This window comes from Camelina sativa, chromosome 10, assembly GCF_030686135.1.
Source record: "Camelina sativa cultivar CO46 ecotype springtype chromosome 10, ASM3068613v1".
Classification (NCBI taxonomy): domain Eukaryota; kingdom Viridiplantae; phylum Streptophyta; class Magnoliopsida; order Brassicales; family Brassicaceae; genus Camelina; species Camelina sativa.
Genome location: NC_141889.1, coordinates 4,740,454 through 4,766,684, shown reverse-complemented (window position 1 = coordinate 4,766,684; position 26,231 = coordinate 4,740,454). Strand labels below are relative to the sequence as shown.

At 34.2% G+C, this 26,231-nt stretch overlaps 6 protein-coding genes and 2 pseudogenes across 18 annotated transcripts; 5 read left to right on the top strand and 3 right to left on the bottom strand.

Moving 5' to 3' along the window:
• The first annotated feature begins 1 nt into the window (after position 1).
• LOC104717199 (uncharacterized) lies at positions 2-1,257 on the top strand. Its single transcript, XM_019231291.2, has 2 exons — positions 2-433; positions 978-1,257. Exon 1 carries the CDS (start codon positions 123-125, stop codon positions 393-395), a length of 273 nt encoding a protein of 90 aa, XP_019086836.1. The 5' UTR covers positions 2-122; the 3' UTR covers positions 396-433; positions 978-1,257.
• Positions 1,258-5,215: 3,958 nt separating this feature from the next.
• On the top strand, positions 5,216-10,080 carry LOC104717198 (subtilisin-like protease SBT2.6). Of its 10 annotated transcripts, none has more exons than XM_010434735.3 (11): positions 5,216-5,609; positions 6,287-6,500; positions 6,589-6,733; positions 6,819-7,216; positions 7,428-7,523; positions 7,608-7,680; positions 7,907-8,192; positions 8,323-8,648; positions 8,734-9,001; positions 9,090-9,371; positions 9,500-10,080. In XM_010434735.3, exons 2-11 carry the CDS (start codon positions 6,334-6,336, stop codon positions 9,907-9,909), a joined length of 2,451 nt encoding a protein of 816 aa, XP_010433037.2. In that variant the 5' UTR covers positions 5,216-5,609; positions 6,287-6,333; the 3' UTR covers positions 9,910-10,080. The 10 variants fall into 10 exon arrangements, with proteins under 10 accessions (XP_010433037.2, XP_010433042.2, XP_010433040.2 ...); XM_010434740.3 differs by having other exon boundaries at positions 5,255-5,609; positions 6,816-7,216; XM_010434738.3 differs by having other exon boundaries at positions 5,277-5,609; positions 6,292-6,500.
• On the bottom strand, positions 10,044-11,469 carry LOC104720062 (aspartyl protease UND-like). Its single transcript, XM_087469603.1, has one exon. It carries the CDS (start codon positions 11,452-11,454, stop codon positions 10,147-10,149), a length of 1,308 nt encoding a protein of 435 aa, XP_087325729.1. The 5' UTR covers positions 11,455-11,469; the 3' UTR covers positions 10,044-10,146.
• Positions 11,470-13,575: 2,106 nt separating this feature from the next.
• On the top strand, positions 13,576-15,162 carry LOC104720060 (aspartyl protease UND-like; annotated as a pseudogene).
• Positions 15,163-15,343: 181 nt separating this feature from the next.
• On the bottom strand, positions 15,344-15,871 carry LOC104720059 (uncharacterized). Its single transcript, XM_010438029.2, has one exon. The coding sequence runs from the start codon at positions 15,832-15,834 to the stop codon at positions 15,436-15,438; it is 399 nt and encodes a 132-aa protein (XP_010436331.1). The 5' UTR covers positions 15,835-15,871; the 3' UTR covers positions 15,344-15,435.
• Positions 15,872-16,187: 316 nt separating this feature from the next.
• LOC104717196 (glycosyltransferase BC10) lies at positions 16,188-19,631 on the bottom strand. 4 transcript variants are annotated; one of them, XM_087470546.1, is made up of 11 exons: positions 19,185-19,631; positions 18,259-18,705; positions 18,062-18,160; positions 17,874-17,974; positions 17,730-17,801; positions 17,545-17,635; positions 17,266-17,376; positions 17,122-17,184; positions 16,918-17,040; positions 16,785-16,823; positions 16,188-16,685 (listed from the first exon to the last, which is right to left on the bottom strand). In XM_087470546.1, exons 2-11 carry the CDS (start codon positions 18,646-18,648, stop codon positions 16,542-16,544), a joined length of 1,233 nt encoding a protein of 410 aa, XP_087326672.1. In that variant the 5' UTR covers positions 18,649-18,705; positions 19,185-19,631; the 3' UTR covers positions 16,188-16,541. The 4 variants fall into 4 exon arrangements, with proteins under 4 accessions (XP_087326672.1, XP_010433033.1, XP_010433034.1 ...); XM_010434731.2 differs by having other exon boundaries at positions 17,296-17,376; XM_010434732.2 differs by having other exon boundaries at positions 17,296-17,376; positions 18,259-18,671; positions 19,185-19,624.
• Positions 19,632-22,089: 2,458 nt separating this feature from the next.
• Positions 22,090-23,485, top strand: LOC109126998 (defensin-like protein 171; annotated as a pseudogene).
• Positions 23,486-24,749: 1,264 nt separating this feature from the next.
• On the top strand, positions 24,750-25,738 carry LOC104717195 (defensin-like protein 182). Its single transcript, XM_010434730.2, has 2 exons — positions 24,750-24,869; positions 25,312-25,738. The coding sequence occupies exons 1-2, from the start codon at positions 24,812-24,814 to the stop codon at positions 25,644-25,646; spliced, it is 393 nt and encodes a 130-aa protein (XP_010433032.1). The 5' UTR covers positions 24,750-24,811; the 3' UTR covers positions 25,647-25,738.
• The last annotated feature ends 493 nt before the right edge of the window (positions 25,739-26,231 follow it).

The following is a 26,231-nucleotide window of genomic DNA, read 5'->3' as shown; positions in this document are numbered from 1 at the left end:
TTTTTAGCTTCGAAAAGTCCATTTGCTCGATCCCCAATTCGTGGATTAGGGTAAAAAGGAACCATTTTTATTTCTCGTCGCTGAAACAACAAATCTCAGATCGAAGAAGGAAGAAGGATCCAATGGCGTTGAGAAGGGTTTACAGTGAAATCAAAGGGAAGAAGGTGACAGAGCTACCAGGCTATTTCAAATCGACGTTTTCGATGGAGACCGTGAAGACCTCTGTGAGGAGAGGACTCGATAACTACAATGACAAATACATTCAGACCAGCTCCGTCGAGCCTCTCCTTCACGTCTGCTTCGGAGGTATGGCTTTCTCTTACCTCGTCGCTCTCCCTAATGAGCGTCGCCATCTCGAGCACCAGCAGCATGCTAAGGAGCACGGTGGTCATTGATCTCAGAGGGAATCGTTTCGATCTCGAGATGATTTTAGGTATTTTTGCGATTCGATCCTTTTGGTTAATTCCCAATTTTGGATTTTTCCTTTTTTATTTATTTATTGATAAATGTGTATTATTTCGTGAATTGGGATTTGGTTATATGATTTGGGGTTTTGCATCTGTGAATTGGGTACATTTGTAGGGTGTAGTTCGTAATCTGAACGTTCCATCAAAAGTCAAATTTGCCTCTTTTGTTCCATTGTAAAGGATTCATCTTTCGTTCTTATAAGAGTTTGATGAATAGCAAAAGTTGTGGACTTTTTTCTAATCTGGAAATGGGTGAAGTCTTTTTCAAATTACTCTCTGATTTCAAAATGGTTTGGTTGACATGTCTAGTTTGGTGGCGACACAGTGACTATGTTTAGCTTTAATCAATGTAGGCTCTCTTTGGCACTTCGAGTATCATATCACATTGATGATACTCATTGTTCTTTGGGGGTTGATGGTTGAATTATACATGTGAAGTTTTCTATATAGATGTCATGAAGCATCAGTGTCTCAACTTCTAATGTATGGTGCTTGTGTTTATGAATGCAGGGATTGCTGTGAAATCTTTCTGCGATGGTGACGACTCAAGATTATGTGTGTCTTATTATTGTTTTGTTTACTTGAAATTTCCCCTGGATATTGTTGACCTAAAGGAAAAGCCTTTCTTTTGAATTGCACTCGATAGTCAATAATTGAAACATCATATCCATGAACAATGAAACTGTTTTTGTTTCCGGTGAAGCTGTGGATTCAGCATTTGTTTTATCATACATTTGATTGATTCGGTCTATACTTGGATCAAAAACAGAAACAGAATACCGTTCGAACATGTGTTTTTGTGCTGTAAATCTTGATCGTTCTATAGTCATTTCCTTCAAATCAAAGTCTACTGCTTTCTTATTGTGACAGGGTCGTTCTTTGGACTTGTGATTAGGCTGTTTGAGAATTCATTCACATCGAACACTTATATTTTTGTCATTTATATATGATCAATTATAGTTTTCTATCAAAATACAAATTGGCAATGAATTTAAAGATTCTTATCTTTTATATCCAACAAATAGGCATGTCAATTAGGACTAAAGACCGCGGGCTGGCCCGGCCCGGTCCTGAAAAACACCGGGTTCGGGCTTAAATATATATGTCCAGAAAAAATCGGGTCTTTCGGACTCAGCCCGTTTGGGCTATAGGGTTTTTCGGGCTTAGCCCGACCGGGCTCGAACCAGCCCGAAAAGCCTTTTAACAAATATATCTGTACCTTTTTGTTAACATTTTAGTTTGATTGCAATATTTGATTAATAATTTATTGTAAATAAAGTTTTAAACTCAAATCCTAGTTTTCATATTTACTTAACAACCATACTTTATACTTTAAGTTGTTTATCTATGATATTTTATATAAATTATATATTAGTTTATTTGGTTAAAGTATCAAAATTTTATTTAGTTTTATAACTTTTTCTATTAAATTAAGTTGGTTGTAGTGAATATAGATGAGTTATTAAATTTTTGATTGATTTGATTATAGTGCACCTTCAAACACTACTTTTTAAGGCTTATAAGTTTAAATTTTTGATCGGTAAGATAAGCCCGAAAAAGCTCGAAAAGCCCTGTAACCTTGTTAGGACCAGGCTCGGACTTTGAAATATAGGCTTGAAAATATTTCGGGTCAGATCGGGCCGGGCTCAAACATATGCGGGCCAGCCCGATTGACACCCTACCAACAACAAATTAACAAATGAGAGTTGAATCATCTCCATTTCCAATGATGTATTGTAGCCTTGTAGGATATCCCGGGTAAAAAGACGAAAAAAAAGAAAAGAAAAGAAACAGTGGAGTAACAGTGACAATGTGACACTCTCTTACCTGTCATTATTGGGCCAAAACAAAACAAGACGTCCACAAATTAAAAACTAAAACCACATCCAAATCCGGATGGGCCAACATTTTACTTTGCTTGCTGGCTGCTGCTATGCAGGAATTCGTGGTCGACAATTATCTTTACAAAAGATGTGCTTCACATGCCTCTCGTTGTAAGGATTTAATATATACTTGAAAACAGTAAAATGTTGGTTGACATGAGGAAGCTATATATATAGAATAACACAATACATGAACATGAATATGATTATGATAGAGGTGCATTTGTGTAATCATTGAACGTTTCGATTTAGTAATTTTACTATAGTTGTTTTATACTCAAAACACGTTTAGTCGGGATCACCTTTGGGAGTATTATCTTCACGGGAAAGCCAAGACGTCTTTTCATTTCTCATCATGATACTAGATGAAAGAACGTATAGCTAACTGATAGTAGATGGCATCACAATAGTGATTAAGAGATAACTCGGACTTAAGATATATACTCCTTTTACTGCAATCAAGTTTATAAATAATTGCACATTAAAGAAAATGAGTTACTCTATTCTGTAGGGAAGTCATTTCAAGAAACAAAAGTCGTTTATGAGAATCATCAAAATAAAATTCCATAAACCCAACAAGAAAGATAAGAAGGAACATGATAGAAGATGAATGTTCTATAGCTGAACCTATCATTAATGATACTTCATACTCAGTTAGGTTGCAAGAGCATAAATACAAATAAATAAAGGGCCATTTAATAATGAGTGTATATATATAGATGACATAAATACTAAATTCAATAGCATTTTTGTCGTTACACCTAAAATTTAATAAATACTTAGTATAAAAAAATGATTTGTTATTTTGTTACATAGACTCACGAAAAGTAAGTTGTCACGATTTCGCACATAACAAAGGCTGTCCCTTTTGACCGAAAGACAAATTTAAAGTAACTTTTTTAAAATGATCAACAACAAAGGATTCTCAATAATCAGTGGGCAAGTAAAACAAATAATTACCCCTTTCAAAACAGTTTGTGTCTATAATATTTGTTTTTTGTTTGGCAATACCAAACCAGACGTAACTTTCATGTCGTTGTAATTGTGTATTCCACAATGTAGAACTCGTTTTATTCTCATGAGAATAGTTCTACTCGAAAATGAAACATGCATGGCTCATTTTTCTTTTATAAAGTGATGGAGGAAAGTCATATAAAACCCACAACCTAAAACGGACGTCTATAGTAATTAATATATATTTTTCTTTTGTTACATCTCTCTGTACACACACTTGCTAACGCCAATCCATAGCAAGTTCGGGTTAAATTGGTGGCATGACTACTGAGGATATACATAGACTCTTGACGTATATATATATATTTTTTGGTCTAATGAATCTTGACTCTTGACGTATATATTGATACAAATATATAACTTAATGTCACAAAGGAAAGGATAACATAAATAATTTTATAAGTTTTGGGGGGAGGTTAATTTTGGTTGGTGTAAGAGGAATCAAAATTTTGGACAAGAAGAAGCGTCACATGACACATGATGTGTTTCGACTAAACGACATATCACCTGGGAACAATCCTTCACATGTGCCTTTCGATGTTAACTTTAAACGAACACATACCTCCAACTCCAATTACTTAACTACGTTACAAAATATCTTTTTAATTCATTCTCTCAACTGTGACTATTTTGTTTTCACTTCCGGCTGCAGCTAATTAAATCTCGCGTGTTCACAATAATTTTTAATTGTAACTTGAACTTTTGAGTACGAAATATCACATCCATTCAACACTTTAGCAGCTAAACTATAGAGAAGCATATTTTGGGATGATTCAATAAACATTTAATTACGTGTGGAAATATCAAAATAATATCTGTATATATGTATATTAATGGAGAAATCATTAATTTCTTAGTTTGACCAAAGACATATGATGCCTGTGATAAATTTGAGCAGAAGAATTTTGGAATTGGGGCCAGGTAAATATTTTTCTTACGGTGTTTCATGAGTTGTTCAAAAATCAGAGTGATCGAGCCTCAGAAGTGTTTCAAAATGAATTATTTAGAGGATTATCTTAGAATGTACTACAGTATCACACATATATCTTCATTATTACTCCAAAAAAAAAAAAAGTGAGCTGTGTAAACCCAAAAAAAGAAACACCAATCAAGTGGTAAATTACTGTGTTCGTAATGCTTTTTGGAGAGGAAGCCGCGTTTTATGATTGAAACATGGATTCTAATCAAACATCATTGCTCTCTCTTTCTTAATAATACTTTAGAATTAGGTACCCCTCAAAGATTATGAAATTAATATTTGAAAACTTTCTTTTTGTTGCTGTAATACTTTTTGTTTACCTTTCATCACAATTTAGTCAACTATCTTTTTCTCTCCCTCCTTGGACTTTTCACGTATTTTATTTCTTCTTCTACCTCTTTTTGCGCATTTCTATCCAAAATTATTTCCCAATTCGTCAAAAAGTTACCTAGGATTAGGATACTACTAATCTTATTATTTATCTATTTATTATTATTATTTTGTATTTTAACATATTTTTTCTGTTTCAAAATATAAAATGTTTTGAGTGAAAGCACACAAATTAAGAAATAATCACTTTAAAAAAGTTTAACCAATCATAAATAAAACTGCATAAAAAAAATAATATAAAATAGAAAAGTAATCAAAAAATTACTTAAAAAATTGAAAAAATGAAATAAAAAAAAACTTCCAAAACATGTTATATTATGTATGAAATAGTGGGAATACTAATTAACGTGAAAAGAGTTATGGAATAAAAATACTCAATACAGATTCACTTTCATAGCCAGTACTATTATAATACTACAGAGTCTACAGTAACCTCGTATTCTGTGTGGTAACATAAATCTTTCAAAAGTAATTTAAAGATTATTAAAAACATAAATCTTGTAAAAGTTACATATGTGTGAGAGTCTCCATTATCCACGGTTCATTGTCGCCTTAACATTTTTTTCTAAAAAAGAAGTAATTAGAAAAAGAAACAAAAGCCCTAATAAATCTCTAAAGTCCACACACTCATACACAGACACTCTCTCCCTCTTCGTCTCTCACTTAAAACTTGTCACTTACACTTCATCAATCTCTCATTTATCTCTGTTTTTTCTTATTCATTCTTTTTGATCTTTCTTTTGCAAGATCTCTTTTTTTTTTCTCTTCCCAACAAAATAAAAAAAGAAGGAAAAAACAAAACTTGAGAATCAAAGTTTCTCTTTTTATCAATCCGTTCAGATTGTTCATATCTATCTACACATTTTGATTTATGTGGTGAGTAATCTCATCGTCTCCTTCTCAAATTTGCTTTTGCTTTTTTCTTCTTGATTCGTTTCGTGAATCCAAGTAAGTTTTACCCTTTTTGTTTTTTTTTTTGCTTTTTGGCTTTATTCCATTCAAGTTTCAAGTTATGAGGATCCTCTTTGTAAATTTAGAAACTTTTTTTTTTTGTGTTGGTTTGTTATATTTGCTTATTCCTTAGCTTGGATGATTTGTGAAAGTGGGTTAATTCTTCTTTATCTTAAATATTTTGATGTGTGTTTACAATTTTTTCAAGATTTGTTTTTATTTTTATTTTATTTGTCTTTCTCTGTCTCACTGATTGCTCAGTAACTGTTGCTGCTACTGTCGTCTCTTCAAACAGTTGATTTTGTCTAGAGAAGGTTGGTTTACCAATCTACAGTGAGATTGAAGTCTCCCAAGTTTTTATATGTTGGTTGTTAGTTTGGGACTGGCCTTGTAAAACCTTTAAGCTTTTAAGCCTCAGAGAAGATTTGATTTTCGGTTGTCAGATTTAGAAATTTAGTCTTTTTGTCACTCTGAAAGAGAGCATAACTATATCATTGTTGTTTTAGAATTTGTATGTGGTGGTTTGTGATTGTTGCTGTGGATAGATATTGTTGTTTTTCAAGGATGCTCTAATACTTTTTCATTGGATTTTGATGCTGCAGAGTAGTCTATAGCGAATTAAGGCGGTGCTTCTTTCGTGGGAAGCAAGATGGATGTCTGGTGTAAAGTTCTCGTCTTTTTCACATGTTTCTTCTCTGTGACAGCAGAGATTTACATTGTGACTATGGAAGGAGAACCAATCATCAGTTACAAAGGTGGTGATAATGGTTTTGAAGCGACTGCTGTGGAATCTGATGAGAAAATTGATACGACAAGGTACTTTGTGTTTTCTCTTCTTCTTCTTGATTAAATGCTTTCTAATTGCTGATTGCTAGAGTAAAAATCTGTGCCTTGTTTTTGGCAGTGAATTGGTGACATCATACGCCCGTCACCTCGAGAGGAAACATGACATGCTTCTTGGAATGCTCTTTGAGGAAGGATCATACAAAAAGCTTTACAGCTATAAACACCTTATAAATGGATTTGCAGCTCATGTTTCTCCTGATCAGGTGAACTCCGATTTGAGACAGTCTCTACAGATTTCTTTTCCATGTTTAATTTATAGCTCCTTACACTGTTCCACTATATTAGTAGGCGGAAATGCTTCGTCGCGCGCCTGGTGTGAAGTCAGTGGACAGAGATTGGAAAGTGAGGAAACTCACCACACATACACCACAGTTTTTGGGATTACCAACTGATGTTTGGCCAACTGGTGGGGGTTATGATAGAGCAGGAGAAGATATTGTTATTGGCTTTATTGACTCAGGGATTTTTCCTCATCACCCAAGTTTTGCTTCTCACCACACATCAGTACCTTATGGCCCTCATCCTAGTTACAAAGGGAAATGCGAAGACGATCCTCATACTAGGAAGAGTTTCTGCAACGGGAAAATCATAGGAGCGCAGCATTTTGCTGAAGCTGCTAAAGCAGCTGGTGCATTTAATCCGGATATTGACTATGCTTCACCAATGGATGGCGATGGACATGGAAGGTTTGTTTCGTTTATTTTTGTAGCAATATACAACATTGGATTTTATGAAAGCTTCAGTGGAAATTAGTTTTAGGATAGGGTTAAGAACAAGCCTTACATTCACAGAATATGATTAATTCACGTTTCACACTCACATTACTTAGAACTGCTTATTCCTCTGTATTTTGATTCGTATGCTTCTTTTTGATCTAACGAAAAAATGGCCTTTCAGTCACACAGCAGCTATTGCCGCTGGGAATAATGGTATAACAGTGAGGATGCACGGCTATGAGTTTGGAAAAGCAAGCGGGATGGCTCCTCGTGCAAGGTAGATAGATAATCAATCCAGAAACTGGTGGCTTTAAAGACATTTCTGTTTCTTTCTTTTAAACTAAAAGCTATCTTGTTTCAGGATTGCTGTTTACAAAGCTCTCTACCGGCTTTTTGGAGGCTTTGTGGCTGATGTGGTTGCTGCCATTGACCAGGTGAGCAAGAACTTAGCAAACTACTAAATTGGATAGACCAAATTTTACTAAATATATGAAATAATGATTTCTCCTGCTGGATTTATTCTACCTTCTTCAAAGCTCTGCTTTTTTGTTCTGTTCTGAGAAGTTCATAAGTGCAATAATCTCTTCCATGAATCTCTAATATTTACTACTGGTCAAGAAGTAAATTTCATCATTTAAAGATATATGCTTTTCTGAGCAGGCTGTTCATGATGGAGTAGATATTTTAAGTCTCTCGGTTGGTCCAAACAGTCCTCCAGCTACTACGAAGACAACATTCTTAAATCCATTTGATGCTACACTTCTTGGGGCTGTAAAAGCTGGTGTTTTTGTTGCTCAAGCTGCTGGAAACGGAGGTCCCTTTCCGAAAACTCTGGTTTCATACAGCCCTTGGATAACTACTGTTGCTGCTGCAATTGATGATCGCAGATACAAAAATCATCTGACCCTTGGAAATGGAAAAATGCTGGCTGGAATGGGATTATCCCGTAAGTTTTGTCCTTTCTCTGTTCTGTATATATAGATCCACACACTAATATCTTATTAAGGAACAGAACGTTAGTTCATTCTGCGTTTCTTTTATACTGTTTTTTGATGAATAATTATGTGTTTGTGCAGCTTCAACTCGACCTCATCGTTCGTACAAGATGGTCTCTGCAAATGATGTTCTGCTTCGTTCTTCTGGTATGAAATACAATCCGTCGGATTGCCAGAAGCCAGAAGTTTTGAACAAAAAATTGGTAGAAGGAAACATTCTGCTCTGTGGATATTCTTTCAACTTTGTTGCTGGTTCAGCTTCCATCAAGAAAGTTGCTGAAACTGCCAAGCATCTAGGCGCCGCTGGTTTCGTTCTTGTTGTCGAAAATGTTTCTCCAGGAACAAAGTTTGATCCTGTTCCCTCTTGCATTCCGGGGATTCTGATTACTGATGTCTCTAAGTCAATGGTAATACAGTTTCGTTGCGTTCACTATAAATTTATCCCCTTCCTCATCTTTTCCTCAACTTGGAATGCCATTTTTTCTTCTCTAGGATTTGATTGATTACTACAATGTCTCGACGTCAAGAGATTGGATGGGGAGGGTAAAGGAGTTTAAAGCTGAAGGAAGCATCGGAGACGGTTTGGAACCCATTCTTCACAAATCCGCACCTGAAGTAGCTCTGTTCTCAGCTAGAGGACCCAACACTAAAGATTTTAGCTTTCAAGATGCTGATCTTCTGAAACCAGATATTCTTGCTCCAGGCTCTTTAATATGGTCTGCCTGGTCTGAAAATGGAACAGACGAGGCTAATTATGTTGGTAAGCTAATCCTCAACTCGTGCCAGAATTTATTCTTAACTACTTTATAGCGAGAAACTAAATGGTTAGGTTTTTGACTATTGAGCAGGGGAAGGATTTGCACTAATATCTGGCACAAGCATGGCTGCACCACATATTGCGGGTATAGCTGCTCTGGTGAAACAGAAGCATCCTCTATGGAGTCCAGCTGCCATCAAATCAGCTTTGATGACGACTTCAACAGTCATAGATCGAGCAGGAAGGCCTCTCCAAGCACAGCAATATTCTGAAACAGAGACAATAACGCTAGTTAAAGCAACTCCATTTGATTATGGAAGTGGTCATGTCAATCCAAGCGCTGCTCTAGACCCTGGTCTCATCTTTGATGCAGGTAAATTCTCTTTACTCAATTGACATAAACCACGGTTTTATTTATTTCCTCTTCAATATCGGACACTCGTTCGTTTTATTCGGTTTGTTTATATAGCCATACCTTAATGACGTTTGGATTTTTTTTAGGTTATGAGGACTATATAGGGTTCTTGTGCACGACACCTGGTATTGATGCTCACGAGATAACAAACTTCACAAACACTCCCTGCAATTTCAAAATGGTTCATCCTTCAAACTTCAACACGCCATCCATAGCCATATCTCATCTCGTGAGAACACAAACCGTGACGAGAAGAGTAACAAATGTTGCAGATGAAGAAGAAACATACACAATCACATCGAGGATGGAGCCAGCAATCGCCATAGAAGTGAGTCCTCCTGCAATGACAGTAAGAGCGGGCGCTTCTAGAACCTTCTCGGTGACTCTAACAGTGAGATCAGTGACCGGAGCTTACAGCTTCGGAGAGGTTACATTGAAAGGAAGCCGAGGGCATAAAGTGACTCTCCCAGTGGTTGCTATGGGACAAAAGAGATGAAGAAAAAATATGAGATTTTGTAATATTATTTTTGTAATATGCAGTAATAATAAGGTAGTTTTGTGTCTTGAGTATAAAAGAATAACACAGTTTGTATAATTAGTTTATTTTTGTTTGTCTTTTTAAAAACTCAATTTATGAGATAATAATAGTAATAATATGATTAAATGATATACATATATATATATATATATATAGCTCTGTTAACTACCAATACAGTTACTAAACATTGCAATGTTAAGAATCAAGAAGCTCACAATCAGTCCTCTGGAAATAAACATTCATGGTTCGAAGATCATAACCAACATTATAACTCTGTTGAGCCATGGCACCAATAACGCTCATATCATCAAAGGAGTTCATATTCATAGCCAAGCAAAATCTGTCTCCACTGTCACTGCTAACGAACAAGCTCTCAACGTCTAACGCCAGCTCAGCGCCGCCGGCAAAATGGAACGTGACGACGGGAAATCCGTAGAGGTCAAGTTTAAGATTCCCTTCGTAGCATGGATTCGTGTACTGCTCCCAACCTTGAACGCGCCTGAGAACTTCTCCTAGGAAAAAATCGATTTCTTCAGAGAGAGTTTCGTAAGCTTCCCTGGCTAGAATAGTTGGTGAGCAGCCTGTGTCGATGACCGTGCCTCCTTGGGAGCCATATCTCTTGAAAACGCCGGGTTCGATATCGAGAAGTTTATCTCCTAAAGAGATTGCTTGGAGGTCAAGGTAGTAACGGTCTTGGAATATCTGTAAAGGCGTTGGGTCGCCTTCGATCTTGGCGCCATTTCCGAGGATTAAAATGTTGTGAGGGTAAGTTGGATCGCCTACGTTGCCAAAGCAGTATGAGAATTTGGAGTCAAAATTGTGGGTTACTATGGAGAATGTACCGGGACCTAAACCTAGCACGCCGCTGTATTGAGTGAAACCGGAGTTCTCTTGTCCGCAGCCGATAACAATGTTTGGTTTAGAGATTAAACCGTCGTCAGATGTTTGAAATGTGAGCTTTTCTTCAGCTAAAACGCCTCTGGTGTTCGAAGAGTCGCGGTAGCGTAGGTGATATTGGCAGTTTCCAGTCTTTTCGTCATGAAAGATTTGGGGCATGGCGTGTGGTGCGGATTCACAAGAAGCATTACGGTAAGTAGAAGATCTTGAAGGGTGGAAAAAAGGAATGGTTTGAGGGTAGCATTTGCAGGGAAGACATTGGACCCAAGTTAGGTCACTACCTCTGTCTATGAGTAAGAGTTGCGGGACCGGTGGATCGCCGATAGAGATATTTGCAAGAAATGCTGCTGGATTCGAAATAGGAGTGACATGTGAGACGACATCAACTGTCTCCGTGGTCCTCAAGTTATCTAGGCGAGAAACGGGGATTGACTTGGGATGCAGGTAACTGGCTTTTGTTTTCGGTGGTTCTTGGGTTTTGATTGCTTTTGTGTGTAATAGTCTTAGCGTAAGTCCGGGGTGCGAGGTGCATTGCTTTGGGCACATGAGAGCGAATAGAGTGGTCAGAAGGGCAGCACGAATACGTAATGTTAGAGAGAAAGTCATTTGATAAATCCCAAAATGTGGTTTTAGTTCCAATCCTTTTAATGTGAGTCGAAAGAACAATATGACAAATTGACTCTTTGTGTGAACTTCTTTTTCGTATGTAAGGTTTATTTTCTTGCATGATTCATTGATTTTACTAACATAGCTTTAACACATACCAATCTGATTATATTCTACGCAATAGAAAAGATAACGTCCATGTATCACTCACGTGTTTAGTCTAGATTCAAATATATATGTTTTTGACAAAAAGAGTACCACGACGATCATGTATCAACTTTATTTTTTCTTTCTAGATATATTTTCAGAGAAGAGTAATCAACGAATCACGATCATGAATATCACATTGGGATTTTTGTAAACTAAACAAACAATTCTTGCCATCAGTTCCTCTTTAAACCTCAGCACTTCATGCTCAGTACTGTAACTAAGAAAAGGTAAATATTCCTTAATTTGCACCTAAAACTTTTAAAAAGAAAATATATTTTTAATCATCTTCTTTGGGTCTTCTTGTTCTCAAACTATTATAATTCATCCTGACCAGATCTATTCCGCATGTCTAGTCTTATGCCATCTTAAAGGAGAGTAGGGGCAGATTAGGTTTTTAAAAAAAAAATTATTTTAGGTTGAGGTATAAATGCATTCACACATTATCTATCTCATACCTACACAATAGAAAAGTTTTACTGAATATCACGTTGCCATGCATCAACAACTCGACTGCTCAGATAATTCGTATAAAGCTTGGAACAACATTGAAAAAAATAATCCATCAAAAAAATAAATCTCAAGTAGATAGACTTTTACCAAAAACAAAAACAAAAACAAAAAAAAGTACGTACCAGACATATTTTGGAAACCTAAACAGATTTCGATAACCTAACATAATTATAAAAAGACCAATCCTATATATCAATTTGGTGACATATGGGTTTAGACGCTTAGTGTTGATGTAAGCATAATATGCTGATTCGGCATTCTCGTTGATTGGGTCACCATAATATGATTTGGTATTCTCGTTGATTGGTTCAACATAACATGCCGATTTGGTATCCTCGTTGGCTGGACAATATTCCTCAATCTGGTCATCATGATTTATAACTGTTTGGACATGTTCACCAATGATGAATGTCCCACCTATGCGAGCCTGTGAAGTTCCCACAAAAAGTAAGACGAGGAAGACGATGAAAAAGAAACCGAATTTTCCCAATCGAGTGGACATTGTTGAAGATCAGGGTTTGTTTTTCTGAGATAGAAATCCCATGTGTACTTTTTCTAATATATATATGTTGTAACTTCCTTTTCCTACTAGGATAAATTTTTAAAAGTATGTAGTATTTGCGTTATATATATATACTCTTGTGTGGATTAACAATTGGACTGAATCCCTTAAACCCTAATGAAATCGAAGTCAAAAATCGAAAAGAAAAAAAAAGAGGTTAAGATGATTGATGATTAAAACGCCATGACTAAAAGTCTAAAATTGTCACGCAAGGAATTAGAAAAAGGCTCAAAAAGCTTATTGATACATATTTTCTCCATTCCTTTCGGATACCAACATATCTTCAAACACAAGTTACATATATAATTTCAACAAAAAGAGGAATAATATCATGGATACACGTTTTTAGTCTGGATTCAAATATATACTATATATGTTTTCAATAAAAAGAGGAACACAAACGAAAAAGTAATACGATCATGGATTTACTTTGATTTTCTCAAAGAATATAACATATATAAACGTATCACGATCATGAATGCTCTTTGTGTGTTAACTTCTTTCTCGTGTGCAAGGTTTATTTTCTTGCATGATTCATTGTTTTTAGTTTCTACGAACATAACTTCAACACATACCAACTACTAGATCTGATGATCATATTTTAGGCAACAAGATTTCGTTCATGTATTTCACGAAAAGAGTACTATATGATCATGATTGGATTAACTTCTTTTTTTTCATTGTTTTATTTCTTCTATATTTTCAAAGAAAAGTATACCAAACATATCACGATCAAGGATATCACATAGGTTTTAGTAAACTAAATAAATAATTCTTGCCAGTAGTTCCTCTTCCCACCTCAACACTTATTGCTCACTTAAGAAAATGTAAAGATTCTTTTGCACCTAAAACTCTAACAGGTACATGTTATTGCATCTTCTTTTAAGGGTCCTAGCTACTTTGTTTCAAACTTATTAACAGTTTCTTCGTTACTTATATATCCATGGCGTATGTTAAGTGTTTTACGTAAGCAAAAAAAATGGCGATTTTCTTTACAACCCCTCTCGTCTATGATCTCATCATCCTCTGTTTCTCTACCTCTGTAGTTCTCTCGTCAGCATCACCAACCCTTGTTCTCAATCTCGTTCACTCCCACCAAATACATTCTTCCCAAGAACCACCATATGTCTCCCGTATCGAGGAAGCCTCCGTTGCACGTCTAGAGTACTCAAAAGCCAAGGCAACTGGAGATATCATCGCACACCTTTCCCCTAACGTCCCTATCATCCCACAAGCTTTCTTGGTCAACATATCAATAGGTAGCCCACCAGTCACGCAACTTCTCCACATGGACACCGGCAGTGATCTTTTATGGCTACAGTGTCAACCTTGCATCAATTGTTATGACCAGAGTCTTCCTATATTTGAGCCTTCTAGATCTTACACTCACCGTAACCAATCTTGCAGAACATCTGAATACTCCATGCCTAGCTTAAGATTCAATTCAAAGACCAGATCATGCGATTACTCCATGAGATACATGGATGATACAGGGAGTAAAGGCATACTAGCTAAAGATACGCTGGTGTTTAATACAATCTACGATGAGTCTTCATCAGCTTCCTTACCTAACGTAGTTTTTGGTTGTGGCCATAACAATTACGGTGATCCACTAGTAGGAACAGGCATTCTCGGTTTAGGATATGGTGAATTCTCGTTGGTTCATAGATTCGGTACAAAATTCTCATACTGCTTTGGAAGCTTAGACGATCCTTCTTACCCTCATAATGTCTTAGTCCTAGGAGATGATGGTGCCAATATTTTGGGAGACACAACACCTTTAGAGATCGAAAATGGTTTCTATTACGTTACAATCGAAGCAATCAGCATGGATGGAACAATGCTCCCGATCGACCCGGGGGTATTCCAACGTAACTACCAGACCGGTTTAGGCGGTACAATAATTGACACCGGAAATTCATTAACAAGCCTAGTAAAAGAAGCGTATGAGCCATTGAAGAAGTATTTGATGGACGGTTTACAACAGCAGATGTGAATCAAGAAGGCATGTTTAAAGTGGAGTGCTACAATGGAGACTATGAGCGAGATTTGGTCGAGTCCGGATTCCCGATTGTAACGTTTCATTTATCAGATGGAGCAGAGTTGTCTTTAGATGTGAAGAGTGTATTCATGAAGGTTGCACCAAATCTTTTTTGCTTAGCCGTGACCCCGAGCACGGGTAATATGAACAGCATTGGTGCGACGGCTCAACAAAATTATAACATCGGGTATGATCTCCAAGCAAAGAAGATTTCTTTTGAGAGAATTGATTGTGGAGTCCTCTTTGATTACTGATTTACAAATTAATATCATCTATTTTCAATTAATTATTTTTATTTAAATAATCATGAAAATATATGTGCAAAATATTGTAGATTTAATTTTTTTTTTTTTGAGAAATGTCAATTTCATTGTTTATGTGAAAATAGTATACGATTGTTAGTTGTTAGATTTTCATTGTTTCTGTGTGGTCATCTGTCTCAAAGAAGAGTAGTTGCAGATTAGGGTTTTTATATTAAATTGTTAACCAATAAATTCATATCGTAAAAGTTACCTTATACGACCTACGGTTGTACTGAAGAAAAAACAAATTACATAACAGGTCGATTTAACAAATAAAAATTGTGTAGTACACGAATCAGAAGTAAAAAGCTTGGAACAACGTTGAATGAATTATTGTACAAAACAAATCTCAAGTATCAGACATATTTAGAAAACCTAGAAGAATATTTGCTTGCGATGCAAAAGAAAACCCTAAAACATAAATCGGTAAAGAATAAAGAGAAAATAGCAAGAAGCAAAAGGACATCAATCCTCCATTGCCAATTGGTGCCGAATGTGTTTAGACGCTTGGTATGCAAGTAAGCATAGTATGCCGATCTGGCATTATCTTTGACTAGGTCACCAAAATATGCTAACTTGGCATCCTCCTTGAGTGGGTCATATTCCTCAATTTGATTATGGTTTATTTGGATTTGTTCAGGAATGATGATGCGTGGCTGAAGATTGCGAGCCTCAGAAGCTCCCACAAAATGCAAGACCAGGAAGACGATGATGAAGAAGAAGAATAAGCTGGTTTTTCCCAATCGAGTGGACATTGATGGTGGCTTGGAGATAAGGGTCAACTAGGTCTTCTTTTTCTGAGCTAGACAGAGATCACAAGTTTTTTTTTGTCAAATAGATCACAAGTTTACGCGTTTATTTATATCGAGCAAAAGAGTAATTACAAAGTCCTATTTCAATTGGGATACCAAGTTTTAAGTCTTAACAACAAAAATTAATTGTTATATTTGGATAGATTTCTTTACCAGTTCAAAAACTGTTTTACCAAAATATTTTGGTTTGTGATAAGTATATCCGTGGCCGTGCTTACTAGTTACTAACAAAGACAATGTTGGTCAGTATGTTTTTTATTTATGATGTTTTTGGTCAAAACCAAAGAACATATATATACGTGCAAAAAAACTCTATAAACCTGTATAACTTTTGTTTGTTCAACATTCTGAACACAAAACAAAATCGATCCAAAAGAAAGAAAAAAATGCAACCAGTCTAAAATTCTCCTTTTTACAACAGTAAAAAAGTAACAAGTGAGATATATAGCCAAAAAAAACAGAGTAATGAAGAATAAAACCAACGTCTCCTTCCAATCAAATGAATCATATTATGAGAAGACATCTCATACCTCCTAAAGCTTCTAGACTTGTAGTGTTACAGCTCCAAAGGCAATTTGAGATTCATGTGTGTGGGGAATCGAACATTGGTCAAAGAATGTGAGTGTGTCTAGAAGAAAATAACCTTTTAATCACAAATTCCAAGTGACCGTTCTTGTGTAATTTGAGAAGAGATCCAAGAGTTTATCGAGTGTATCCGGGTGAAATTTTCTTCCAAACAAGTAGCAAGGTCTTTTGATTCCGTTCCATATACAAGGCATCCATATTTCTTCACCCTATATTAGCCAAATGAAAGGTGTTTGTTTTGTATAAAATTTATTATAAAAGATCAGAGCTGAACTTATGATAGAAAAACTGGTTTTATAAGCGCGTACCATCCCAACACTTGTGACATGCACAACTGTGTCAGTAGACTGCAGATGTAAACAAAATAGAATGTAAGACTTAGTCTTATTCTTAATCAAAGCTATGGAAGAAACTGATGCATAGTGGGTAGTGTTTGGTTACCGTGAGGTTGGTTAGTAACTCGTGTGTGATATCCTCAGGCATATATGTTTTGGGATGCCACTTTCTTTCAGACCAATCAACTTTTGTTACAGTCCAGTTAGAAATGCCAGTGGGATCGAGCATCTGCAACCGATATATATAAGAGATGAAGAGAGAATAGGAGATATTCCTTTTTTCCTTTTTGAGTTGACAATGAGTTCTTACATGAAAGAATGTTGGCAGATAGTGTTCATCAGCTATGCAGTTCTTGTTGTTCTCTATGCCTGGCTGAAGAAAACAAAACGTAGGCCTTGTTGTTAATTAATGGTTTCTTTCCATAGATGTTCTGCCTTTTGTAAGGTATATTACATCTATTTTAGGGGTTTTGCTGATACTCACCCCGCAGTAATCCCGGAATTTAGAGTAGTAAAGACTGTCTGCCATAGTTGCTACAGCGTGTTGTCGCTTCATGGTGAACCACTGCATGACAAAGTAATTTGGGGGTCAAAACTTAAATTTGGGTTCATAAATACGAACAAGGATATACAAGCACTGAAACAGAACCAATTCCTTATATTCCTAAGCGTTTTGTTATTCAATGCATCAGGTTGGTTGAGCATTATTACTAGATCAATGAAAACTGTTTACCTGTGCACCCTTTCGAAAATACTTCTTTGGAATTTCAGGCAACATGTGATTCATATGCCTGCCTGATCCATGTTGACCTGGATCGTCAAAGCTGAAAAGGTCGAAGGTGATCATATTTGTAAGAGTTAAAAAGAAGTTGGGAAAGAAGAGTGAATTTGTCAATCCGATGAAAACATGACTTTTACCAGTCAACATAGCTGACATTGCTGTACATGAGGTAATTGTACATGTATTCAAAACTTCGAAGTGGTATACAACTGCAAAAAAAAGTGTTAGGAAAATTCAGAGGGATCATCAATGAGAAGGGAAGCAAGAAATCAACAAATCACCTATCAGAGAGCAAAACAAATTGCTGGTTTGAAGGGTCTCTAAGAGCATTAGCTAACAACCGTCTCTCTGCATCAACCATTGATATTCTCCCCCACACCACCTGCAGATGGAAAAATACACATAAGTTTGTCATGTTAATGAATCTACAAAGATATGCATCAGAAAAGGATAAGAAAGGGAGGCAAACCTCATCACTACGAATTTCGCGGTTGACAAAGTAACTACTGTAGTGAACTGGCCTTTCCTTTGATGCATGGATATAAACAGAGAACTTCCCTTCATGGCCCTGAGAGGAGGAGGGACCAAAATTTAAAACCATCAGCCAAGAACATAAGGAGGCCTATTAATCAAGTAAACTAGCTGCTGTCTTCAAAGTTATTTTACCTGGAAAAATCTGTCCCATAACCTCTCAAAAGGCAATGTACCAGGAGTTAAGAACATGAAGGCAATTTTAGAATTCTTTCTAATAACAGGAGGTGAACTCAAAATATCTCTAATGACAACGCGAGCTGCAATCTCATCATCTGTGTATTCCCTCAGAGAAGGTGGAAGCCAATCAGCTAAAGCTTTACATCCTCTTGACGAAATCATATAATTACAAGCACGTTTACTGTGATGAGGATACATGTAAGCGACGATAAAGAACATGCTGATCAGCGATAACACCATAATGATCCATACTCGTCTTCTCCCAGGAGGAGCACGGTATCGAGTTCCAGGCAAAGACGCCATATCAGTTAAGTTCCCTACACTCCACCTTTTAACTGCCTTCATCTCATCAATTACAGAAGAGCCGCCTGAACTAGATGTAAGGAGAGGATTCAAAAAAACCTTGTAAAGAGATACACAGAATTAGAAACAAGAATGAAGAATATTCAATCGAACAAGACATATAAAAGAATCAAGATTAGTCCAACAACCACAGGAGAAAAGTCAAACCAGGTAGCTACTACAGTTCCTAAAAAGCTAATTAGAAAAACACGTTACACTGTTAACACGCATTGATTCGGGTCAACGAAGTGCTTCACGAGATCAATGCTTTCGAATTTTTTTCCCGGAAAAAATCATCTGATTTCCCGGAAAATAAATTAAAAAAAGGGAGAAGACGAGAGAGTAGAACAAAACGAAACGAAATCGAGACCATTACAGTTGTGTTCAATTTCAGAATTCGAGTTATATTCCGAAACACATTCCGATCTCTTCCTAAACGAATAATATCTCATCGCCAAAAAAAAAAAAAAAAAAAAAAAAAAAACGAAATCGAAATCAGAATGTATCAACGAGAGAAAACAATGTGAAGGAAGAAGAACCTGAAAATTTTACAAAGGGAAGAAGAGCAGATCCAGAGTATGTATATATCCGAAATACGAATCGACGTCGTCTTCTCCGGTCAAAGATCGCTCCCCCGAGAAAAAATCCAAAACTCTGTAGAGCTATTCGTATAAACGTATATATATATATACACGTATCGTCCTTTTTCGTATTATGTTTCTTTCTATTATGATGTACAAAAACGTCTCTTGACAGTTTCAGAAATTTTCCTTCTCTCCGATTCGTTTCGTTTTTTTTTTTTTTTCTCTTTTCAATATTCTCTGTGTTATTTCTCTCTCTCTCTCTCGCGCGCGGTTGTGAAAGAGCTTCAGAGAAGATGGATGAAGAAGACGAAGACGAAGACACAAATTTGGGTTCGAAACAGAGGGAAGCAAATTCTTTTTTTTTTTTCTTTTTCTTTGAGAGCAGAGATTATTTTAATAAATTTTTACTTACATTGGCGGAGGAAAATATAATATGAAAACCATATGATTATGAATGACGTGTAATTTTCTTATTGGCCAGATGAGATGAGATGAGAGAGAGAGAGACTGCGTGTCTTTTTGAGTTTTTTTTTTCCTAATGATTTTTGGACCATTGTAGCCCGCTAGCTTAATTACAAAGGTTAAGTACTAATTACCATGAACGTTTTACAAAAAAAAAAAAAAAAAAATCTTGTAGGAATATATTATTAAATGTGCTATAAACTTTAGATTAATTTTTGTTTTATTCATCATAATTATTGATTTTTTTTTTTCATGTCAAAAGTTATCGAAGATGAAAAGTAAAAAAATCTGCATCTACCACTTGCATCACACGTTTTACAAACTTTCTCATCCCATGCAAATTCCTGGCTTCCTTTGGATTTATTTGGTTGGGACCTTAAAAAATAAAATATGGTCCGTTGAATCTTAGACCAGAATTAAGAAGTCGATTTTGCCCTTGGTTACTCTATTTAATATTATTATTATTGTTTAAATCAAAAAGTTTAACGAAGTCATTAAGTCGTTTGGCCAGCCAATCTAGTTTAATTGTCTTATGATTGTTTGATTTGATCTGTGATCTTAAAACTAATACTACGTAATCTTAAAATTATGCTAATTTGGTCGTATCGATTGGAATTAAGTATTATCCACTTTTACTTAGCTCATACATATATACAAGTATATATATTATCATTCATATATGTTGACACTTTCGAAATTTTATATAAAGACTTGTTTGTTTGAAAATCAGTTCTGACTTTTTTGCATTTAGATCGATCCAATTTGATTACCCTTTATATATATATATATATATATATATATGATTTGAAGACATATATAAATCATCCACTTGGATCAATATTGTGTGTGTTATTATTTTAATATCAATAGTTTGGAGGAACCTTCTTCCGCCAGACCGATTCAAGGGTATCCTCCAATTCTACTAAATATATATACCAACAAAGAATAGTATATGAAAAATATTGAGCAACTTGACATAAACGTCATGTGATATCTTAGCCAGACATGCATGATTTTTATTCTATTGTCCAAACAAATGATCAACGTCGTCTGAGTCCATGCATCGCCTGCACCTCAGTTCCCTTTCAATTAAGTATATTTTCCTTTGATTTCTCTTTCATTTGCTCTAACAGACTTTAATTCGATTATAATCGCCCGCTAGCTAGAACAATTTCAAGAAAAACTCACGGTGTTGTTACTAAATTATATATATATATATATATATATTATATATATAATCTTTCTCTTCATTAAAAGTAAAGAATGGTTCATTTGTATATACATATTTACCAAGATATGTTCGTTACTGCCGAACGACAAATTGATACCTTTTTGTTTCCGATTGAGTTAAAACCAAACGACTTTGAAATTTTATACTTCTGTGCCAACTTAATTTTGTAAATTATTTGTGTTTTCACATTTTAAAACTCATTAGTAGCTAATAATTTACAATAGTTCATATAGGAATTAGCTTAATTGTTTGAGCTAGTTTTATTTAACTAGTTTATGTGTTACTCCAGTTTATAAATAAAGAGTTTTTTCATAATCTTTTGACTAATAGTGGAGAATAGAAGGAAACTTTATCCCAAAAGTATAATAGACTTAAATAACATATATAGCATAACTATCCTATTCACTGTGACAGTTAAATAGTATCTTATAAAAGTACACAGTCAAATGATTTTGTTCAAAATTATAACGATAAACTAGGATTTAACCTGTGGTACACCACGGGACAATTACTGAATTTTATTTATAATGATGTTTGATTTTAACGGTATTTAATTTAGTAATAAAATTATTTATTTTTAATTTTTAGTATTTTTTATATTTAAGCGGTAATACAATTATTCTTAAAGTATTATAATTTTATCTGGATAAAACACTAAAATTATGAAATATAACTATTGGTATAATGTATAATTAATCAGAATAATATTTTGTATTTATTTAAAATAATACTATTATTTTTTGTTTAATATATAATTATTTAATTTAACTGATTGTTTATTTTTTAGTGTATACAGTTTAATGATTGATTTTTTTTTATTTTTTTATTTTTATTTTGGGAAACATATATAGAAAACAAATTTGCTATTAATAAGGAATTTAGGTAGAATTAATTAGTTTCTATAAAAAAAATCGATTTTGTCAATTTACCATATTTTACTTATTGCTTTCAGTACAATTTTGTAGGGATTAAAATTTTAAATAAGCAAAATTAAAAGTGTATAACCGAAAATGTACTTCAAAAATGTATATATAGATAACTATATTTCTGAAACTTGATCCCCCATAATTCTATAAATGATAAATCTCTCTTCGGCAGTCTCGCAGGTTTTTCAAGTCTATCAACAATATTCACTACTTGCTAAAAGTTTATTTTAAGAGAAGAAAAATGACCAAGACAACTTCTTCACTTTTTCTCCCTATCATCTTCCTTCTTATGTTTGTCTTAGGTATACATTTATCTTAAAGTTCCTTTATTAAAAAAAAAATTACTTACGTTTCAGCGTAACTCAATCGCATATGCCCCAAGTGTTATAGTTCATTCTGATATATGTTAACATTTTTTACAATGTTCTAAAATACGGCCTAGGCGGTCGTATATACGGTGACAATACGGTATACGGTGACCCACTGTACCGTTTTTAGGCTAAGCGTTTAACAAATACGGGTTGGTTGAATACGGTTGCTTATACGGCGTATATACGGACGACTATACGGTTAGCGTATATACGGTAAGTTTTTTTTTTTTACCTTCAATCAAGCTATAGATCTATAAATTGATAAAACGCTAAGCTTTATTATCGTTTTCTACTGCCATGACACTTAGGTTGTTTCTCAAACTTCATTCTATATACAGAGAGTCTTTAGGTTTTCTTTACGCTCCTTCTCTTGTTTTAATTATATGATTTTTCTTTTTTGGCTTTATCATCTATCGTTGTTGTCTTGTTGATTAAAGAACTATAATTCTTAATATCGTAAAACTATGTTTGAGTTTGAGTTTTGATATCTTAAAACAGAGTTTTGATATCGTATAACAGAGTTTTGATATCGTAAAACTCTGTTTTGAAATCGTAAAACAGAGTTTTGATATCGTAAAACTCTGTTTTGGAATCTTACCGCATATTTGTCTTTTGTAATTATTTTCAGAAATTATTCAAGTTCCAATGGATTCTTGTATATAAAGGTTGATACTATTGGTTTGACAATTTTATGAGTATTTTTGCAAAGATTTAGATATTTATTTTGTTTTTATTATATATATTTAATTATTTATATGTAATATATTCATATCTATATATATTTTTAATAAAATATATTTATCGCATATTTTCCGTATATATAGCCGCGTATACGGCTATACGCTAAACGGTGGTCCACCGCCCGGCTAGTGCCTAGCGTATTTTAGAACATTGATTTTTTACGCATTTACCTTTATGGGTTTTTCATGTGTGTGTACTATACATTATATATGCTTCGTTTCGGCTCCATTCATTGGCACACATCATAAGATTTCTTGTACAATGTATTAACTTCTTCTAGGGAGTAGTATATTTTTTGTTATCTAATACAAAAACGGTTTTGTTGGATGTAGTTGAGCAAATTATGGGTGCTAATACAGTAATACATGCATGGCAGTTCTTGGCTCGTGTGGTGTTATTAGAGACTGTAGTGGAGCATGCAAGTCTAAATTTGGACCAAATGCGCATGGCTTTTGTGACCGCGATGGTGGTGCTGGAACATGTGTTTGATATTATCCTTGTTTGACTGATAACCCCCATATGTAATAGATACGTATACAGTACTGTACAATCATAATATTTTCAAATACAAAAATAGGAACACAATATTAATGTAAAAACCTTGCTATGGTCTTTCGTAATAAAACTCTATATAAGAGAAGAATTCGGGCTGTGTCCGCATACGAGTTTAGCAGTTGACAAATTTAGAGGATAGTTTTTCTTTTTTTTTTACATTATTGGGCTAGACAATGGTACTGATTGGTGAACTTAAACAAAGTATTACAAGTGGTATAGCTTTGAATTTTCACCAATCACAAAAACTTTACCAAAAATTTTATTAAAAACTTTACTCTCAGTTTTTTTGTACAACTTTCATGTACAATTTTTTCTTACAACTTTGCACTATTCCGTAACAGCTTACAGCTTCAGCTTACAGCTTTGGCTACATTACCAATCGGACCCAATGTCTTATCTTATACCAATCTCTATTACAGTATATGGGATAACATGAGTTACTCCAGTCGAACTCTGGTTAGAAAAACTATATAAAGATGAAATCATAACCACTTGATTAAAGTAAATTTTTCCTAAATTTACAATATAGCTATCTATTTATTGTGCACAACATTTATCTTAGTTAGTAATTTATGTTAGCAGACCAACTATAACCAATACTATAGATTTATGTTAGCAGGCCATCTATAATATTTCATATATCTCCATTTTATAAATTAAATTTTTTTTGTCATTTTCAGATTTAAAAGTTAAGTTTACTAATGAGTGAGAATTTTTTTTTATTTTACACTAATTTTTTTTTAAAACATTAAAAATATAGAAACTTTTTTTTAGAAACACATTTTTCCAACTTTTCATATATAAAGTATTGAGTAGTACGTAATGCACTAAATAATAACAAGGATAAAATAAGATGTAATTTTTAAAACTACAGTAAAAATATAATCGACATTTTTGTGAAAGAAATAAAATATTAGTTTTATATTTTTAGTACTTTTATACTTTTTATTTTCTAGTCTGATTTGTTTCATAAGAAGTGTACATCCTATACCATCGTTTATATGCTACCAATCAAACATCTCACCTTAAAATAAGATGCAATCATAAAGTCTATTTTGACCAAGAATAATATTTTCTCCAGAAGAAACTTTATTGTTCATATCAATTTTTGCAATAAATTGGTGTGTTTGAAAAGACTAGCTTATTCATGAACGGAAAATTAATGTTTTTTGACCCAAGTTGAAGTTTACATCTTGCATTTAAATAGATTAACAATGATGTTTCCAATAACATACAAAAGAGCACTTTAGAGAGATATAAGTTGAGAAGAAGAAAAAAAATAGAAAACCTGAAAATATGGCGAGGATGACATTACTTGTCTTCATTGTTAACTTACTTATCATATTTACCTCAGGTATTGTTATATATTCTATATATCTTTCAACTGTTATGTTTTGTTAAAAAAAATCATTTAACACATATTTTCTTAAAAAAATCATTTAACACATATTTTCTTACATTTTTAAATGTTGTAAAAAATATATATATATATATATATATATATATATGATCAGAATCAACAAATTTTGACATAGCCAGCCAGTTGTGCTTATCATCATCTTGAGTATAGAAATTCGATCGTTTATTCCCTAAATGAAATAAATTACAACACGGAATTTTGGATAATAAAAAAAATATATATATATATATATATATATATAAGTGATAGTGTGGATACTTTTACAATAAAAACACATTCAAAATTTAATGTCTTAACCATAAACAAATACACATACAAAAAGAAAAAACCAAAATATGTATATATGTTAAATTTAGTGATATATACAATGTTACAGTTGTGGATCAAGCTAGAGCAAAGACATGTATAGATGGATTAGGCACTTGTGAAAATTGCGACCAGAGATGCAAGGCCAAGCATGGACCATCGAGCGAAAGCAACTGTGGTATGAGTACTGGGGTGCCGGTGCCGCTATGCACATGCTACTACCAATGTGGATCCTCATCATCACCACCCTCGCCGAAAAAATGTAATGGTGGAGCTGGTATATGTAGTCAAAGATGTCCCGAAAAATGTTGTGATATGAACTGTGCACAAAAATATAATGGTGGACATGGATTTTGTAACACTCTTGGTACATTTAGTTTGTGCCAATGCGAATATCCTTGTTAAAGCCGGTTGACAATATTGTAAACTGATTGTTTATTATTATTGTAACTTCAGTAATGCAATAAGAAATTAATAACAATTACTATTATTGATAATTGTGGTTTGTGGATGACGTAGTTTCTTTGAATGTAGTTGTATATCCGGTGTAAAATAATTGGGTTCACTATAAATTTGCTAAATGAAATGAATAAACAAAAGCATAATCTTTTTCATTTCCAAAAAGGAAAAAAAAAAGGAAAAAACCATTAATTAAAAACTAGGATTAGTGAACTAGCTTATATAATAATTGAAAACCAATCGTACCCTTAATTATAAAATATAAAAAATTAGTGCAACATAAGTGATAAGATGACAATGAAGAAAAACTCGTCAGTGTTGTGTCATGTGTGCGGGTTTCACAACTCACAACTCAAAAGCAACAGTAACACAACGTTTACTCAGCAAGTTTTACTGTAGGTGTAGAAAAGGACAAAACAAAGGCATTACACTCTTGTGATGAAGACAAAAGCTCGAAGCGATAATCATGACGGATTGACGGTGGTGGTGGTAGAATGGTGACGTCATCGATGGAGGTGAATACCGGAGGAA